This window comes from Solanum verrucosum, unplaced genomic scaffold (genome assembly GCF_900185275.1).
Source record: "Solanum verrucosum unplaced genomic scaffold, falcon-dt-bn FXZP01000126.1, whole genome shotgun sequence".
NCBI lineage: Eukaryota > Viridiplantae > Streptophyta > Magnoliopsida > Solanales > Solanaceae > Solanum > Solanum verrucosum.
In genome coordinates this window covers 245,815-267,489 of record NW_026020033.1, presented here as the reverse complement: position 1 = coordinate 267,489, position 21,675 = coordinate 245,815, and the positions used below count along the sequence as shown (strand labels likewise).

Below are 21,675 nucleotides of genomic sequence, written 5' to 3'. Positions count from 1 at the left end.
ACGAGAAAGTAGACACCATATCAAATAATACAGATATAGGTCGATGGTAAATTGGGATGATCCATGTGATCACCACATCAGAAGTCTTGGCCTCATCCCTCCCTAGAAAATCATAACACTGGCCCTCTTATCCACCTACAGTTTGATTAGAACCCCTACTTCCACCCTGTGAAGTGGGAACACCCCTACAAGAAGTTCTACTGCCTCTACCAAACTGACCTCTTCCTCAACCATTGGTTGGAGGCGCTGAATCCTTAGCTAGGCAGCTAAATAAGATCGATGGAGTTCTAAGAGTGTATGTAGAGGACACTATACATCAAATGACCTGAATCCCTACAAGTATAACAAAACATTGACACATATAACTGTTGTTACGAACACAATAGACTATCATAGCCACCTCAGCCACAATCATAGGATCCTCCATCAGGTTGTCCACTATCAGCTGCTAGCATAGATGCTTGAACCGGTCTACGACGGTGAAAGGAACTATGAAATCTATGCAAACCTCTACTTCCATATGAGGCACCAGAAAAGTCTCTAGACGAATGACCCCTCTTGGGCTCCCCAAACTCCTATAAAACCATTAACGCCACCTTCTTGATGGTGCTCACAATGGACTAGAAGAAAGCCCCCTATTTGGCTTTTATGAACACATACTATCTAATGGAGAAAGTCAACCCTTTGACAAACTTGTGGACTCTCTCTACCTCATCGGAACAATAGTCATAACATGACAAGAAAGCTCACACAAATGGGCCGCATGCTCAATCATAGACAAACTACCTTGATTCAAGCTCTCAAACCTTAATCGACAATGAAGTAGTCCTGTAAAGCATTAGAGAACACCTACCACTCTGATGGGAGAGATCCAATAAGTCTAGACCTCATAAAAGTCCTCCACCACTCACTCTGACGGGGGAGATCCAATAAGTCTAGACCTCATAAAAGTCCTCCACCACTCTTTGGAACATCCACGTAGCTGAAGTGCAACAATCGAACACCATGAGCATCCACCATACCCACTGCCTCAAGCATCTTATGCCACAAAATTAAGAACTCATGAGCATCCTCGCTATTACCACCCTGAAATTGGGGTGGTTTAATATTCTGAAACCTCTTATAACATTGTTGAGCAACTGTTGTCAAAATAACCTCAAGAGTAATCTGTGGACCAACAATCGGTGCATGAACCATTGGTGGCTGACCCACCAAATCAATAATAATCAGAGCTTGATTCTTTTGATCTGGGGTATGCTCCCCTACCCTCGTCTTAGAACCATATGCTGTACTTGTAGTTTGGGGTGTACAAGCCAGACTGTAAAGTAAAACCAAACTGACAAACCAAATCAAATCAAAAAAATAATAATTTGTGGTTTGGTGGTTAGGTTTCATGGAGTGCCCTTATCCATTATCTCCGATCGTGGCACCCAATTTACCTTTTAATTTTAGAAATCTTTTCAAAAGGGTCTTGCTACTCGTGTTAAGATTAGTATGACCTTTCATCCACAAACTGATGGGCAAGCGGAGCATATTATCCAAACTTTGGAAGATATGTTGAGAGTTTGTGTGATTGACTTCAAGGGTAATTGGTATGATCATTTGTCTTTGATTGAGTTCGCTTACAATAATAGCAATCATTCCACCATTGGTATGTCTCCATTTGAGGATCTTTATGGTAGGAGGTACAAATCATATATAGGTTGGTTTGAAGTTGGCGATGTTGCTTTGATAGGTACCGAGTTTGTACATAAGGCTATGGAGAGAGTTTGGCTTATTAGACAAAGGTTGAAAACAACTCAAAAAGTTGACAAAAGTCCTATGTCGATGTTAGAATGAGAGACCTTGTGTTTAATTTTCATGATTGAGTTTACTTGAAAATCTCACCCATGAAAGGTGTGATAAGGTTTGGAAAGAAAGGGAAGCTTAGTCCCTGTTATGTGGGCCCATATCAAATTTAAAAGTGTTTTGGCAAAGTTTCTTATGAAGTTGATTTACATAATGATATGACATTGATACATCCCATTTTCCATGTCTTCTTGTTGAAGCAATGTGTTGGAGATCCAACATTCATTGTTCCCTTGGAAAGTTTGGGAGTTAAGGAGAATCTTTCTTTATGAAGAAGTTTCAATTGAGATTTTGGACTGGCAAGTTAAAAAGTTGAGAAATAAGAAAGTTGCTTCCGTAAAGGTTCTTTGGAGGAATCAGTTAGTTGAGGGTGCTAATTGAGAGGTAGAGGCCGATATGAAGTGTTGTAACCTAATCTCTTTCCCTTTGACTCCACTTTAGCTTGAAGTATTTAGTTCCTCATGGTTCATCCTTATGTCTTAGGCATTCTCATATTTCCTCATGAATGCATGCTCATGAAAACATAATTTTTGAGAAAATGAGTTAACTTGATTGATTTCTCCATGTTTATATGCATTTAAGTGTGAGTTGCATATAGGCCTTATGAAATAATATTTGGACATGCTTTAGCTTGGAGTCAATTTTTCTCCTCGGATCCGTGCAATTATGTGATTGCATTCATGTTGGGCTATTAGATCTTTTTCCTACTCTCCTTATGATGCCTTGAGTTCCATTCGAGGACGAATGTTCCCAAGGGGAAGATATTATAACACCTCAAATTCGTAAAAGAAGGAAAAATGTTATTTTGGACTAGTGTCTGTATCTATGGGTCCCATCTATGGACCGTAGAAGCTTCTATGAGTCGTAGTTGGCAACCGTAGGTAGTAGGAAAATATTTTTTTCAAAACAAGTCCCAGTACCCTTTTCACAATTCACCCCTATACTTAGTGAAATTTCAAAGATTAAAGTTGGTTTCTAGGGTTGGCATGTACAGACCGTAGGAAGACCTACGAGCCATACATGGGTTTCATCGATTGTTGGCCAAATTTAGAGTCTCTGATCACTTTCTACGATTGACCAGTACGGTCCGTAGAAGGAATTACGAATTGTAAGTCCAACATAGATGGTGGTCGGCAGTTATTTTAAAGAGGTATTTAGTCTTTTCCCTAATTGATTAGTGACTAAACTATTGTCGTTTTAATCCTAATACTAGACCCTATATAAGTCTTTTAAGACAAAAATCTAGCTACTCTAGATCATTCTTCAAATTTCCCCAAATCCCTCCAAGTTCTTCCCCAAAATTTCTTTCTCTAAAGCTTGAAGAAGAAGTCTAGGGTTTCAAGATCAAGTCCCCAAATTCACTATTGATTGTGGGATTTTGACATCAAGGTATGATAGTATTCACCTATGGAGTCCTTTCCTCCATAGGGTTCCTAAATTCTCTAATTTTACAAGTTAGAATCTCCAATGGAAGTTAGGGTTTTATTCCATCTCATGAGCTCTTTTCAATTATGATCCAATTGATTAATTTATGTCTTTTTATGAGTGATTTGAGATAATTAAATGTTTTTAAGTTGAATTCACATGAACCTGTGCATGATCCATGATTTCTAGATTTTGATCATATGATGAAGCTTTTGAATTATGAAAGATGAATTTATGAAGATAATGCATCTTTCTTTATGAAATTGATTTAAGGTTGCTTGAGAGTAAAACATTGATGTTGTTGTTGTGAAAGGATTTCTCACATAAAGGATTCATAAGGTTGAAAGGTTTTCTCATCTAAGTTGAACCAAGATTTAGGAGCTATTCTAATGAACTCTAAATTGGATTGGCTACTTAATTATTCCTTTCCATGGATAATATGACAAGTTAAGAATAATGACTATTCCATGGGATTTATGCTTAGCACCGAGTGGACAAGCGGCAATTACTAAGTGCCACCATAGGTTTGTCTTAGATAGACATTAGCTAGTTGATCCACATAAGCTAAAAGTTCATGGTTCTTACCTTGACAAGTAATGGCATCTCTTTTCAATATGGGATAGACACTGGATTCCATGTTATAGCTCACACGGTCTATGTCAGTTAAAGGTAAATCTCCCAAAATAATGAACTAAGGTTACTTTCTAAAAGTATCTCAAATACATTTTAAAGATGTTTATCTTGCATTGACCATGGTCATGAATTATGTTTTCTAACATGTTATTTATGATTTAGCTTGGTCATTGCATGTCATATAAAGTCATTTTAGCATGATTTCATAACTATTATACATTGTTATCATACTTAGTACATTCCATGTACTAACGCATACTTGTGCCTACATTGTTTTATTAACGTAAGGTCCGATGCTCCTACCTCCAATACTTGTGGCAAGTGATCATTTATAGACATTGAAGATTAGTGAGTCCTCATGTTCCGAGAACTGAGACTCTTTTATTGTTTACATGTCTTTTCATTTCAAATTTTATATGTGATGTATGAGTTACGTCCCAATCGCTTCCTTATGATATAATAGATAGTTTTGAGACTTGTGTTTGACTTCCGCTACTTTTTATCAAACTCTTTTAAATAAAATGTTAATTTTAACTCTTTAATTCTATTATATTGTATGATGTATGCTAAGTGGCTTGTGTATGGACTCTCGTGGTCTTATTTGCCATGCCATGTCTAAGGGGTATTTTGGGTTGTGACAAACTACCATGGGGTTAACTTATGGGTTAATGTTGCAAACTTAATTCTTACTTCCAATCTTCGGTTGATGCTCAAAAGAGATTAATTGGAGTGGGTAATTAGTTCAATACTTGCAATTTAGATTTTATGTCGATGACTTTCTTGAAAGAGAGGTTATGGACTGGATCTATTTTCCCTATTCTTGAAAGAGAGAATAGAGTAAGGTATTGAGTTGTTTAGAAATGGAATATAGATGAGACCGAAAGGAGACTCTATGCATAGATGCTTTAAGATCGAAAAATAATTAGTGTCAGTAAAGATGACTTAGACAATTCATGAATGTTCATCACTACAGAGCAACACAATCACCCCTATTTGACATTGATTTCCAATCCCCGCACCGCTAGATTACTTGTTAACTCTTGATTTTGATTGAATTTTCGTTTAATTGTGATAACTGATAACAAAATCTTTATATTAAGTTGGTGGTACCATCCACCCCATTGTCTTACTATTACAAATGAACTAATTTTAAGTCCAAATTTCTTGATAAGAAATTCTGTATGATAAACCATTCCCTGTGGGATTCGACCCCAACTCTTCGTTGGGTTTTAAACTGACGACAATCGCTAACTCTTTTAACTATTTTGGAGGGTGATTTGGGCGTTATCAAAAATAGCGTCGCTGCCAGAGAATGGTGGTTGAAATTCTAATTGAGAAATTATATTTTAATTTGGTTTAGTTGTAGTAGTTTGTTGGTTGGTGTTGTTGTTGACTGATTTGCAGGTTGACAAAATGAGTGACCATGGGAGTGACAATGACAATCACTACGGTCAAAATGACAACATGGGTGATCTTAATGACATGCTTATTAATGTGATTTAAACCACATGAGCAATCTGGATACCTCCTACAACCGGGAGGACGGTGTTTCACATTACCCGAACTATGATACAATTGCTCCAAATGAAATGAATTTATGGGGTTTTAGCTCATGAGGATCCCCATGAGAACCTTAGTAATTTCAAAAAGGTGTGTGGACCCTTTTTGTTCAAGAATATCTCCCAAGAATCTATAAGGTTGAGGTTATTCTCGTTCTCTATAACAAGAGAGGCTACAAGATGGTTGACATAGTTGCCAAATGATTCTATTACTTTGTGCGATGAGCTAACTGTGGCATTCTTAGAAAGATTCTTTCCACCCTCGAAGATAGTTAAACTTCATCTCCAAATAAATTTTTTCAAAAGCATTGGAGGTGAGCTTTGCATGAAACATGGTTGAGGTTCAAAAAGTTGCTATTGCAATGTACAACGCATGGCGTTCCAGACAATTTGTTGTTGCAATATTTTTATTGCATCCTTGATTCAGTCAATAAAGGTGTGGTTGATCAATTAGTCCATGGTGGATTGATGAGATAATCGTATGATATAGCTTCTTTGTTGCTAGATGATATAACTAAGGTTAGTCGAGCATGACATACTAGAGAGGACCAAATGCCTCTTCTACAAGTGGGTTTGAGAAAAGAGCAAATCAAGAAGGACCATGAAAGGGATGAAAACATAGCCAAAATAATAACTCAAAATGATTTGTTGTCTAAACATGTTATGGGAGGTGGAACCAGGTCGGTAAATGCGGTTGGAACCAATAGTGGGTAGTGCCCAGATGATGCCAAATTCGAGGAATTATACAATAAAAAATTTCAATACTTGGGAAATCAAGTGGATGGTTCTCACAATAATTATCAACGACAAGGTGGGAACCCAGGTTCAAACAAGGATAAAGATAGTGGTTGAAAAAACTGTCGAGGTGGAAATTGGAGAGATAGGCAGATGGACAAAGATAGATATGTGCCTCCCCATGATTATCCACACCCAAAAGAACCAGCTGGGTTAGAAGGAATCCGGACGGAAGACATGCTTGTAAGAATCTACAACAAGTTTAAAGGGTCCGATAAGGTGTTCAAGGATTTTTAAAATGACTTCTCCACTATAACTCAGAAGGTAACTTCACACTCAAATTCTATCAAGATGTTGGAGATCCAATTGGGTCAAATTTCCACTCATCTAAATCTTAGGCAAAAGGGAACTTTTCCTAGTGACACCATCCCAAACACCAACGATGATTGTTTAGTTTGAGAAATATGTTGTGCCATAATGTTAAAAAAAATGCTTCTTCGGAGGCAATCCAAGTCTTTATTGTTTCTTTTAGTACTCTTAAATAGCGTGCTTTGTGAGTGTAGGTTGAGAAGAGGTTGAAAGATTGAAAAGGGAAGAATATGTGATGCAAAACCCAAACTACGATCCACCTTTTGAGCTTGAAAAAAATGAAAAAGTGCACTGTAAAGATAGGCGATCAGAACTCCAAAGGGAGATTCGCCAAAGTTCATTAAAAGGACCATCGGGTCCGCCGAATCAACCTTCAGGTTTGGTGTTTGTTCAGTAAAGTTCGGCAAGCTTAAGCTCCAGTTGGCAATTCACCGAATACGTTTGGCAACGTTAGTCGTGATCACCGAACGTGCCTGATATAAAAAGGCTAAAAGTCTTTTCAAATTCAAAAATCAATATCTTTAATATCTGATATCTTTTTCGATTCCTTTCTCTTGCATCGTGCATTTTGAGTGTTTGTGAGCCTTGTGTGAGTTTCTTTAAGGTGCTAGGAGTGCATTCGCTTGCAGTTAGAGTCAACCTAACCCTGAATCCCTTAATTTCTTGATTATTTTCAGCTTTAAGGTTGGTGTTTCAACTTCTTGTTGTTGTTTTTGAGTTTAGAAGGCATATGTGGTGTGGGCTTAAACTATTTAACTAAGATTAAGTGTCTGATTTTGATGGGGAGCAACATATTATTGAAATTTAACTGTGTCCGTGTGATTTTAATTGTGAATTCCTGTAATAATGATGAATCGTGATTGTGTTGGTTAAATTGTTGAATTGAATTGCTTAATTTGCTGGGTTTGTGCCTAATTTGATGTGGGTTAAGTCTGAGTGGCTTAGTGTTGACCCAATTGCATGATTTTTCCCAAGGATAGACGGGGTGTAACAACTCGAATTCAAGAAAGGCCTAAAAAGGGGTAATGAGGAAGAACTCAAAGGCCAATACCTGAACCATGGACCCTCCACGGAGCCCTAGACGGGCTGTAAAGGGGACCATGGTCCGTGGCAAGTCCTCCAGGACATGCTAGGTAGGAACCCCTCCCACGAGGGTCTTAATGACCCGTGGGAAGGTAGGCGGGTCGTTATGACGCCCGTGTGGGGGAGGTAGAACCTATCCCCAAAGTTAGCCTCCTCCCACGAACCCCTAGAGGGGTCGTGAAGAGGCAAATGACCCGTTAAGGTGGTTGTGAAGGGGCAAGGCAGCATGGGGGCTCTCCCCAGGCCATTGGTCAAGGACCATAATTGCCACAGAGACTCGTGAGGGCCACTGTCCGGTGGTTGCATCAACTTTAAGTCAGGGGCTTTTGGGTCTTTTCCTAATTATTCTATCCTAACACTGTCGTTTTGCCTTTACCTAGAAGTCCTATATAAGTGTTTTAAATCCCAAATTTCCCTAATTGAAATCATTCTCTCAAATTCTTAGAAGAAGAACAAGTCTTCCTCTCCAAAATATTTCTCTCTCTAGAAAGCTTGAAGAAGAAGAAGTCAACCTAGGGTTTCAAGTCAAGTCTCCCATTCAAGTCCTAACTCATTTAAGAGAATCCTCAATTGAGCCCAATTTAATCTCCAATTTAAACCCGTTTTAAGACTCTTTATTGCATTGATGTAATGTATATGTTCCTATAATTACTATATATTTTATATATTTTAGAATTTATCTATCCATTTGTAACTTCTTGTTTTATATTTTCTTTAGTTTAATTCAAATTGTGGTTATAAAACTTAAATAATAATATATTTAAATTATTGAATTAAGCGGGTCAAGACCCAACCAGTTTTTAAGCCCATTAGAGTCCAACTTATTTGAGCCCAAAGTAAACTTGGGTGGGTCAGGACCCAACCTAATTTCTATTTCAACCCATTTTAATATCTCAAATTTCAACCCAATACGCCCATTTGACACCCCTAATATAATGTATAGTTTACTAAATTATTCTTATTTAACGTGTCTTGAAAATTGAACATTATTAAGAAGATGGAGTATAAGAATATAATTAAAAATAAAATTTTTACATAGATAATATATTTTATTGGATTAATCACACTTTTAAGTGTTATTTCATTTTTATTACCATATACGACATAATTTTAGTTTTAATGACCATTTGATATAAATGTGTATTAAAGTTGTATTAAAATTGTATATTATGTGAAGTTCTAAAAAATTGTATTAAAGTTGTATCAAAACTGTATTAAATATAAGTAATCGGTGGTCTGGTGGTGGTAATTACGAGAAAAAAAAGGTGAAGCTCTGAAAATCTGTATCAAAGTTTTATTTAAATTGTATAAATATAAATGATAGTTATAATACAATTCGAATTCGATATATATATATAAATTTGTTAGCTATTATTCTAGAACAAATATAATACATTTCTAACAATGTAAACTAATTTAAATAGTACCGGAATGTTTGACATTCACATATAGTGCTTATAATATATTTGTATTAAAAATGTTTTAGTTATATATTAGGTGAAGTTCTGAAAAATTATATTAAAGTTGTATCAAAATTGTATTAAGTATAAACAATCGGTGGTCTAGTGATGGTGATTTACCGAATAAGAAGAGGTGAAGCTCTGAAAAAACTGTATTAAAGTTGTATTAAAATTGTATAAATATAAATGATAGTTATAATACAATTTGAATTGATATTATACATTACTATAAATTCGATAGTTATTATTCCAAAACAAATATAATACATTTCTAATGATGTAAACTAATTTAAATAGTACTTGAATATTTGAAATTCAGATATAATACTTATAATATATTTGTATTAAAAATGTTTTAGTTATTTATTCACCACATGCATTGAAACATGCCTATAATATATTAAATTCAAAATGTATTATAATTATTGGTTATTTGTTCTCTTATTAACGGTACTAAAATATGTTAATTAATTACTTATATTTTTTCTTAAAAATTGTAAAGTCATAATAAAAAAATCTGAAATATCTAAATAGATTAATCAAAATCTTACCTGAGCAATATCACCAAGGGTTACCATGACCGAATCAGCCAGCATGGAGTACTTCCGGCGGCAGATTTGGTGTTTCGTTATTTCTGGTAACAAAACTAATACTGTTTTCAGTAAGAGTATATATTATACTTTGTAATTAATGTATTATATTATATTATTTATGTAAAATGACCATTAAAAAATCATATACTGATTTTTGTGTTAAGGACGGAAATTTTTGTTATGCCTAAAGTGACACTTATATTACTTGTCCCTATTTACTTGTCAAATATTTCTTAATTTGATTTCTTTATTTACTTGTTATTTTTGACAAATCAAGAAAAAATAAATTTTTTTTCTCTATGATACCCCAATTTATTAACATTGAGTTAATGTCTTTGAAAAATATAATGAGTAAATACGTCTAAGATTGTATGAGTCAAATTGTAAACTCACTATAGTAATCATTATTTTCTTATTAGGTATGTCAAGTCAAAATTTAACAAGTATTCTCTCTGTTTAAAAAAGAATGACCTAATTTCCTTTTTAGTCTGTTTAAAAAAGAATGACCTCTTTCCTTTTTTGGCAACACTTTAACTTCAACTTTCCACGTGACATGTTTAAGGCCACAAGATTAAAGGGCATTTTGATACATTTAACATAACTTTAATTTAGAACCATAAAATTAAAAAAATCTTTTTCTTTTCTTAAACTCTGTTCCAAATCAAACTAGGTCATTTGTTTTTAAAACGGAGGAACTAAAAAAAAATAGAGGAAGTAGTTGTTAAGGAATTTATTATGATGCAATCAATTGTCAAAAAAGGAGAAAGGGAAAGATGCATTAAAAGAAGGAGAAAATGGTCTAAAGCCCCCCACCTATACCCGAAATCTCAACTACACATTCCAACTTCACGGGTGTCCTATTACCTCCATGAACTTCATATTTTTTTATTTTCTACACACTTAAATGTTGACCTCAACACATAAACCAAACAAATAGTCCGACGTGATTGCACGCGCCGAGTCCCCCACCTCTTCAACTCTCAATTCCCTTTTTTCCCCATTTTCCTCCTAAAACGTAAAAGACCCAAAAATCATCCTTTCTCCTTTTCATCTCCTTCTCCATTTGCATATGCATTTCAGTTGATGATCGAAGAATTTTGTTGTGTATTTTCAACTTGATTTCGTAGTTTATCAACTGATTTAGCTTATTCAAGTTTTCATTTGTCATTTTTGATGAATTTCGAGAAAATTCAAAATTCAAATTAGAGACCTAACTAAGAAATTAGAGCAGATTATAAACCCTAAATTCAAGATTTGAAGTAGAAATGAACATAAACAACTAAATCTTACTTATTTTTTTTAGAGAAAATCATGTTTTTTTTTTACAAAAGGAACAAGGGTTAATGGTGGGGAAGAAGAAACAATGGTTTATTTAAGAGTGGGGAAGATGACTGTTGGAGAAAGAGAAATTTTTCGTCAAATTCACCTTCTAACACGCCTAGAGGAGGTGAGAACACCTCCTATGACATGTCTGCACTTAAGTGTGTAGAAAATAGAGAAATATAAAGTTCAGGGGGTAATATGACACCCTTGAAGTTGGAGTGTGTAGTTGGGATTTCGGGTATAGGTTAGGGGGGTTTAAGACCATTTCCTCTTAAAAGAAGCTTGCCGAGTCTTTTTTTTTTGTATTTTAGTCCTTCTCTAAAAGTATACTTGCACAGTAGAGTAGGGTGTCAAAATGATTCCAAATATAGGTAATTTGTTCAATTCTTTTATAATTTTATAGGTTGGGATTAAGAAAAATTGAATTCAATTCAATTTCAACCATTCAAGCCTTAATTCATTTTTAGGGCCCGTTTGGCCATGCGATATGGTATCATGATATGGAATCATGATATGGTATCATGATATGAAATCATGGGATGAAATTGAAGGTTTGTTTGGACATGCGATATGAAATTTTTGTGTTGTATTTTTTCTCATAAACATAAAAATCTCATAAGTTGTAAAACTATTAAAACAGCCCCAATTGTTTATTCAATCTTATCAAATAAACAAAAAATTATAAAATCGCATAATAAATTATTACAAAGTTATTTGTTCTCCACTTAAGTAATTGTTTGATCTAACTTTAATTTAATAAAAAAAATTGAATATAAATTGTAGTGTACTAGTCTTTAATATAATCCTCCCACATAGTACAAACAATTTCCTCACGTTGAACTTGCATTTCTCGATCATGTGACCGAGAAGACGAACCAACATTGTTACTTTGAACCATTTGTTGGTCAATATCCTCCGCAACTATATCTTCATGTTCATAGACCATAAATATTTCATCACTACTTTGATATTCTCGCAAATAATTATGTAACACTGCACAAGCTATGACAATTTTCACTTGTGTATCAATATCATAATGGTTCATGTCTTGTTTCAGTATTCTAAATCTATTTTTCCAAGCTCCAAAAGTCCTTTCAATCACATTGCGCAGAGATGAATGCCTATAATTAAATAGTTCTTTGGCATTTTGAAGCTCTCTTTCACTTCCTCGGTAATTTTGCAAATGATAGCGTAGTCCTTTGTATAGAGCTAAAAAATCCTTTTGTGTTTCGAAAACCAGCATCAACAACATAATATTTATCTACCAAAAAACATTTTATAAAGAATTACTACAAGCATCTATGACGTAAATAAGACAGCTTTGTGTAAATAAATAATATTTATTCTAAGGATGTAATTTAAAGTTACCATGTGACGGAAATGAAAATTGTGATGTTGGTTCAACAAGTGCATTCTCAAGTACTTTACTATCATGTGCAGTACCTTCCCAACCAACAGCACCAGCAGCAACAAAGGTAAATCGCATATCAAAATCACAAGCATATAAGACATTTTGTGATGTTCTTCCTTTGTGATTACGATATGCTTGTTGCACCGCTTTAGGAACCTCCCCTTCTATATATGTTCCATCAATCGCACCAACACAATCCTACCAAATAAAAAATACATCAATATTAATTTAGTGAACATAAAATAAATTGGAAGCATTATAGAATGCACTTCATAAAAAAATGTTTGTAAGAGTAATAAAAATAGTGCTTCCAAGACAATGCAAAGTCATAAAATAAATATTATCTCTTTAAACAAAGTTGATAAGAAATATGTAACTAAATACTAATAACTTACACATAAAATATAAATGTTCACTTATTAAGGCCATAAAATAAATTTATTAATGTGATTGAAATTTCACCTTAAATCAAGGCCAAAATCGAGTATTATGTCAAATTTTGGAATGTACACCAGTCATATTTTTTGGTTGTATAAATGTTGGTGTCATCTTGCTAATTGCCTCGGCAACTATTTTAACATGCCGGTTAATTGTTTCGAGTGAATGTTGAAAAGTTTCACAATCGTGAGGTGTGAGTTAAAGTGACTATATGTTGGTGAGAATAATAAATTTTATGTCGGTGAGAATAATAAATTTTAAAAAGTAATGATGTGATTATAAATTTTATTTACATATGAAACAAATGGTTAATAGATATAAATGTGGGGTTGTTTTAACAAAATATAAACTCATGGATCAATTATTGTATTAAAATATCTCAAATCATGATATGGAATCACCATATAATTCCAAATTATGGTTTTTGGAGAATATGGTATCACCTCTCATGATATGAAATCATGAGATGGAATCAGCGTAAAATTGCATGTCCAAACGCTGATTCCATCTCACGATACCATATCGTGATATGAACGCCTACTTAATAAATTTTCAATTGAGTCTAATTTAATTTTTAATTTCAACCCGTTATAAGATTTTTTTTATTTACATTAGTGTATTGTACATTCTCATATTAAAGGTATGAAGTACTAACTATTTATTCTATATTTTCTAAGACTTATCTATCCATTTATAACTTATATTTGTTAAATTTTTTTAATTGAAATTCAAATTATGGTTATAAAAGTTAAATAACAATATGTTAAAATTATAAAGATTAAGCGGGTCAATTTGAACGGATCATGACTCAACTTTTTAGCCCATTTGAGCTCAATCCATTTGAGTCTAAAGTAAATTTGGATAGGTCATTGACCCAATTCGATTTTTATTTCAACCTATTTTAATATCTCCAAACTCAATCCGGTCATTATTTTTATTTCAATCCATTTTTATATCTCTAATTTCAACTCAACCCACCCATTTAATACCCGAGAAAAAATATCCTTGCAAAAGAAAATGCAAAATGTGGCTTACATGAAGTTTTTTTTTTTTTTTTTTTTTTTTCTGATTCTCTAGTTATTTTTTGCTGCTTTTCTGTGGATAGTGTTGTTTTACGTGTTGACTATGTCAAGATATTTTAATAATCAGATCATTATTTATTTTAAGAAATACATTAATGGGTGAAGATTAGCTGCTATCAAAATCAAATGTTAATTAATCTTTCTGATTTCTGACATTATGCCTTTTCTTGGGCATCAGATATCAAATATATATTACATGCAAGAATGGCCTACATGATTAAAAGATTAGCAATTCAGTGTGTTTGTGTAAAAATAATTATCAATCTCCACTCCAGATGAAATAAAAACACAAATCATGTGTAGAAAAGTGATCATGTACAGATCATATAATACACGTATAAACAGTATCCTCTCTCCCAATTTCAGATCAATCAACTTAAATGCCTAATATACATCTGCTGTCATAATGCATTACCATTCTATAGCAAAAATGGATGCTTCACCCAAGTTTGGTGCTGCTATAAATCTCAAACTAATTCTGAGGACACTTCAACTTCACCAATGGAAGATATGAACATGCCCCAACCGATATTCATAAACCAAAACAAGTTTATTTTTACCATGAGATAACCAAAGTGTCTGCTTCTATCTTCAATTCTCCATTTATCACTTCACCAGAGGATGCTGTCTAAAGTATCGAAGAAATGAACTTCTAAGCAGCTAATGCAGAAAGAATAACCTAATCGAGTGCGGCCTTGTTTCTTCGACCTGTGATTGGTTTAGGTAGCCCATCAAAGATTGGCTTAGTAATGGCTGCAGTAGAAATTGCTTGAAAATCTGGCTTCAAATTCCACAAGGAAGACAATGTACCGCTATCTGAATCCTGCAGATTCGATGTACTTGATGACTTCCTAACTACGGATGTGCTGTCGTTTAGTAAAGAATCCCCTAAGCCAATAGGAATAGGATTTATTGAATTTGCTTCAGCATCCGCTCCAGAGAGAGTTCGATTAGCTGACTTGGGTCTCAAAGCTAAGCCCTTGCCAGTGACGGCTGAAAACCAGCCACTGTTGCTGTTATCTTCCTTCAACAGCATTTCTGGAGTACGCGTGAAATCAGTCTCTGACTTTTGACGCCTTCTCACTAATTTCTCAAACCATCTATCCGAACCATTGTCTCTGGTGTCTTGTGTTGATAGATGATTTGCAGGAACTCCATTCTCTGACATAAAACCATTAGCTACACTTTTAGATTTTCTCTGAAGACTAAGTGGTGGATTTGAAAGAGAAGAGGATTTGTAAAACGGGCCATCTTCTAAATAATGTGATCCTCCCTTACGATACACTGCCATTTCAAATCCTTCAGAAGCAGCTTTCTGATCTGGAGGTTTAAGACCATAATATCCTTGTAAGCTGCTCATGGCTGGTGAAATTTTTGGCTGGGGAGAGGATTTCAGTTTCAGGGACTGAAATGAATCGAATATATCAGAGTGTCGACGACTTGAAGAAGTCTGCTCAGAGCTGCTAGGTCTGCAAAGAAAAAAGTCACACTTAGCCACTATTGCAGATGGTAGTGTGCAAAGGTAAAATAACCAAGGGACAAGCTTCCGTATATGAAAAGACGTTTTCAGGTTCTTGGTTCAATAAGACAAATAAAATTAAGTCAATTTAGCATGTAGTTAAAGTCATACAAATACTCAATGTAGAGGTAAATCAACTTAACACAATCCCCAAACATGTAACTTCAACAGGTCATACAACAGTTTCTGCTGAAACTTGTTATTTAAAAAGCATGAGCTACAAACAGAGTTCAGGTTCCTCCTCTCAGCTTGTCTAGGCCAGATTAGTGATAAAACCCTTATGATCTCTCATTATCACATGTCCTTTATTTTTTTCGTCACTTTGATATCTGACTCTAAAACTGCATAGAACAAGTTCCCTACATTTTTCTCAGGGCCCAAATGTCATCCACCTCTAGTTTGTTAGATGACATTCATAGCTTGTTCATAAGAAGTGTCTCGTGTAAGACAGTAATTCTCCCTTCAGTATTGGATATTGAGGGAAGAGCTAACTGACTTGTGAAGGTGTACAAAAAGACAACAGTTGCACATGCAAGAAACTTCTCGTGAGACAAACTAAGTAAGCTTATCAATCTTGAAACAAACAAAAAAAACCAAAAGCATTCTCTTTGTGATTGGTATGGATCTCTGCTATTTTCTTCAAGACTAAGGACGTGAGAAAATCATGTAAAATCAGTACTTACAAAAACACTTACTAAGCCTGACTCATCAATAAATAAATCTAAGTGCATCAAGCTGATCCCAAATACTTAAATGAATAAGCCGAAGTAATCATTCAGAACAGCTTGGTTTCTTTGCCACTCGATCTCTACTTATATCTACAGCTACGGTCAAATAATGCTGGTGTACAACTATTTATTATTTTTTGGAGAACAGATTGATCCACAATCTTTGTACACCAAAATGCAGTAGGAGATCCATTAGTCCAAGTGTAATGAAGATTACTTCTACCCTATGCTGATTGGATCCTTAAAAAATGCCATTGGCTGTGTGTTGGATCCTCTAAAAAGAAAAATGTTGTCGACTGTGTCGGATCATCCAAAAGTTATTCATTATTGGGGGATCCAACACAGGTGCGGCAGTCATTTGGAGGAGCCGAGCAACATATGATCTACTACCTAAGCTAAATGATTTGTTAGAAGTTTTGCTTTCACAGGGTACATCAAACAAAACCTAGACCAAGCAAGCCCTAGATAAAAATTCAGAAGCAAAGAAAGGTCGGTTGACCTCAATACGCAACATAAGACCAATAAAGATAAGATATGAGTAGCTAGAGAAGCATAAATATAAGCGATTGAGTTGGTCCCAATAAAAATTTTGATTGATGGTAAAAAGATAGGGAGTAAATTCAATTGGGCAGAGGTAACCTCAAATATAATTTAAGGCAGCTGGATTATGAAAGGTAGGTTTTATGATAAACAAGTAATAAGACTTGCATCTAAACTGGAAATACAAAACATAGATCCACAAATATAGTTCTTTACACATGAAAATCCTGTATGAATAGTAAATTGGTAAGTGAAGATTTTAGAGCAATACCCTTGACCATTTGATATGATGGGCGATGGGGGATGCCTCCCAGGTAACGGTATTTGAAGTGTTTTGAGAGCAAACATTTGGAGATCTGATACGAGGCCATTTATCCTTTTGATATCAGACACCTGAGAGCAAAATAACTGGTCAGTTTACTGCACGGAATCAGTTGGTTTGGTTTCAAAATATGCAGGGATGTAAAGAAGTCCTAAGTTGTGGAATGTAATAATTGAAAGAATGAATTTACCTCAACACCATATCTGATAGCTACACCAGCAAGGGTATCAAATTTAGAAACGGTGTGTTGTATATAACTGAATCCTCCAGCACCCATACTAGTACAACCCGACGAAGAAGAAGATGTCAGATTACAATCTCCTCCATTCACTCTCCCTTCCCAATCCATAACCCCCCCAACCCCCACCTCACAACAAACAAACAAACAAACAAACAACCAAGAAAAAACTACTCACCAATTCCCCAAACGCAATCTACACATTCAGATGAAAGGCTCTCAGATCTGTTGCCGATCTTGTAAATGTGAAAGAGAAGATGAAACCCTCTTCCGATTTTTGATGACTCTTTCTACTTATTCAACAATCACTACTTTATCATTTATTTTCCTACTACTACTACTATTACTTTATTTAGCTCATAAATAAAATTACAACCACACCCTACTCACTCCCCTATATTGCTAAACAACACCTTTTTTTCTTTCATAACAAAACAAAACAATTTCTAGTGTCCTATACGTGTTTTCTTTTTTGTATAAATAAAATAAAAGAATTTAATAGAGTAAAGAAACAAATTTATTTAGAGTTATTTAGCCAATGGGAAATACTAGTTTAATGCTATTGGCTTAAAAACTTATCCAAAAACCCAAAAGGATAATAACATTTTAGATATTTTAATGAAAGAAAATCGATTTCTATCAAATTCCAAACTTAAAATTTCCCTTAAATCAAAACTAAATTTCTCAATTCGTATTCTAAGCTAGCATCTATATTAATGAATTTTTATTAGAAATTCTCTTTTAAGTTTTTCTTTTGCCCTTTACACCAAGTTGACTTGTAGTTGGAGTCAATTTGAGGTAAAGGTAGTGTTTAAGGGTGTGTTAAACATATTTTAGTTATAGTTTATAAAAGAAATAATGCATGTATTAATTTTGTGTATTTAATTTTTTATTTGTCAAAATTTTTAAAAATATATTTTTTTAGAAAAATAAGTTTATTAAAAATAAGAAAAATAAATTTTCTAATATAAGTAGGATAAACAAGCGGTATTCACATTATTTGTATCCTCTCTGCCTCGAACACACTTCATTTTCACCCCAACTTATGATTTGTGGGTTCATTTGAATTCCCATTGATGGAAATTTTTATTAATTATATGTGATTAAATTTATATATATATTAGATGTCGAACTCTTTCAACTAATTCATATTTACTTCTTCGGATTTTGAACTCCTTTAATGAAAATTTAAATTTCACCACTACATCTTATCCCACCTTCTATATATTTATCTAAAATATAAATAAATATTTTCTCACTTATATTAAATATAAAAAAGTGAATAAAAATTTACTTATTTTTCAAAAATATTTTCAATTCATACTGAGCATACTCTAAATGGAAATGAAAGTCATAATAATCAGTTCATAGTTGTAAACATTTTCCTCATTTTTATAACTATAAGCTAAAAAGTCAACATTTGAAAGAGGGAACAATTTTGGCTGTGTGTGATTGGATAGTCACCGACAACTTTCCGCGTTTGAACTTGAATTCATGAATCAGTTTTTTTTATTATTATTATTTTGAGAAAATAAATAAAAATCTTCTATAAATTGACAATATAATTTACTTTTAACACTTTAATTACACGAATATTTATTAACCCCTTAATCTTATTTGAGGTGAATAAACATCACCCCTAATCCTGATGTGGTAAAAGAAAAAAGGTAAGGCACCACGTAATTTTTTTATTAAAAAAATTGATCTCACTAATATATGTATTATATAATTAAAAAATAAAAGAAAAATCGTCTTCTTTCATCTTCTCCAAACCCCACCATCCTCTTTCTCTTGTGCAAACCCCCACTCCTTTTCTCCTTTTTTCGAATTCCCTACCCCACCCCCAATTCCTTCTTCGAATACCACCATCGCATCTCCACCTCATCTACATCTTAATATTATCTTCTTTTTTTGTTTTTTCCCTTTTTTTCCAGATCTACTAAAGAGATCAAAATCATTAATGAAAATTGGGTAAATCCATTAAACCTCACTCCTTTTAAAATTGAGATTTTCGTCAAACAAAAGATAATCACATTAACATATTTTATGATTTCAGAAATTATTAGTGTTGTATTTCATGAAAAATTAAGTGTTTTTGAGGTTAAAATATTGGAAAGGGGGTTGTATTTTTTTTTCTTTTCCAAGGGGTCTAATTCATCTCCATTTTCAGCAGAACTATTTGCCCTCAAACATCAAAAAGAGCAATAAATCGTTAAGAAATTTAATGGAGGATCCATATTGTTGCAATTTCACATCAATGGATATTGATAGAAAATGAACAAGAAAATTTTCTCTTAAAAAAATTGGCGAAATGGTTAGGAGAAATTGATGTTGAAAACAGAAAAGTCATTAGTGAAAATTATGTTAGGTTTTAAAGTTGTGAATAAGAAGTGAAGGGTTGTGACTTTCCTAAAGAGTTGCGACTTTTACGAAGGGTTTGTGACCTTTACGAAAAGTTGTGTCTTTTCTAAAGGGTTGACCATTTGAAAGGTTGTCTCTTTTTGAAAGAGTTGTGACCTTTCCGATAAGGCACAATACATTTTCATACTACTCTTTGTTGGCTATAAATAGAGAGACTTTCTCTCATTTTTCTAGATCAAATTCTTCCCTTCTTCTGCATATATTTCTTATAAACAAAATCGATCAATCGTGTTTGTGTGTATGATCTTATTACTGTCTTTTTGAATTCGTTGAAATTATCGAAGTTTGAGGTACCACTACTTCTTTAATGGTTAATCCATTTTATCTTGGGAGGAATTAATTTACAACTTCGGGTACTTGAGGGATTAAATTTCTTAAGGACACACAGTGAATTCTGTGGATTCGGATAGTTCTTTTCTTTTTCTTTTCATCTTTTATTATTTTTGATTTGCTAATCTGAATACAAGATACAACAAATTAAAGATAATCAAGCAAGGACAAAGAAAACTTAATGGAGGTGGAGGGTGGTGCGTCCATTGGAGAGAGAAGGGAAGAAAAAAAATTAAATTCTTTAAACTGATTCCCGACATGGGAGAGAGATCAGAAGGGAAGAAATTTTTTTATATTTTTAACTGATTTCCGACATGGCTCTAATGTGGCAATGACGTGGTGTTGATATGACATTGACTTGTCACGTGTGTAATGCACTTACCATTGTGAGTCTGGTTTTGTATTCTTAGGATGGTATTTATTCACTTCAAATAAGATTGGGGGGGGGGGGGGGGAGGGAGTAAATAAACACATGTGTAGTTAAAGTGTTAAAGTAAGTTGTACTGCCATGTTCATAATTTTTTCATGTGTTCTCTCTTTTATTTTTTCACTTGCGACTATGTATCCAAGGGGACTCGAACCTGAGATCTTTTGGTTAAGGATGAAGAAATACTTACCAAAAGAAGATGAAAAATCGTCCAAACCGATTGAACCGAACCTAACCGAACCAATTTATATTATTTTTTCAATAAAATCGTGGACTTTTATTTAACTATATAACCGTCCCAAACAATTGGGATGTTCTTTTAATTTATAAAAAAAAAACAAAAAATTTCCGAACCAAACCGAATAACCTTTCATGTATGTAAATATATTTTATATGTTAACAATATGTTAAAAATTATATATGAATATATTTTATAACATTTTTAAAATATAAATATAAACATTTTTCAGGTACAAATAGAACTTAGGTCTTAGGTCTATGGTGACTAAACGACTTTGAGTTTTTGCTTTTTAATTATTCTTTAATTAATTTGATTTAAAATTAAAAGATACTATAATAAATACTTCATCAAGCAATATGGAAATACCTATACAAGCACTCATATTTAAGTGCTTTGATGAGTCATGAATTTAGATTCATTTAGGACTTTATTTATATAGATTTAGTGTCATCAAATGCTTAACTTGTGCCAATAACTGATGTTAAATCCTTGATTTTCAGGTATATGGATCGAGGAACAAAGCAAGGACACTAATAGGTAAAAAAGGAACAAAGCAAGGACACTAATAGGTAAAAAGAACAACACAAGCTGAAAAAGAGAGAGAAAACCAAGCCTGACGATCCCCAAGAGAACTCGGTGAATCGCCGAATTACTCTTGATCACCTAAATTTACAGAACACTGAGCTTGAAACAAGAAGAACTTAGGCGAATTGCATTCCCTATCGGTGAATCGCCGACTGCATCGACGAAGGACGACTATGTCACCGAAAGTACTGATTGAGACCAAGGTGAATTCAAATTGACGAGCTAAAAGACTAAAGGGCGCATCGCAAAAATGAACGACGATCTCGATTTAGATCAACTAAAAGTACAGTGTTTGAACGAGAAAAATGTGAAGAAAGAAGGCGAGAAGAAAGGACGATTGGCGAATCACCGAATGGTCGGCGAAG

The 21,675-nt window shown here is 33.8% G+C and overlaps 1 protein-coding gene across 1 annotated transcript; it reads right to left on the bottom strand.

The window, feature by feature from the left end:
• Positions 1-14,237: 14,237 nt before the first annotated feature.
• LOC125821594 (uncharacterized) lies at positions 14,238-17,602 on the bottom strand. Its single transcript, XM_049501012.1, has 3 exons — positions 17,259-17,602; positions 17,018-17,139; positions 14,238-15,428 (listed from the first exon to the last, which is right to left on the bottom strand). Exons 1-3 carry the CDS (start codon positions 17,415-17,417, stop codon positions 14,639-14,641), a joined length of 1,071 nt encoding a protein of 356 aa, XP_049356969.1. The 5' UTR covers positions 17,418-17,602; the 3' UTR covers positions 14,238-14,638.
• Positions 17,603-21,675: the final 4,073 nt, after the last annotated feature.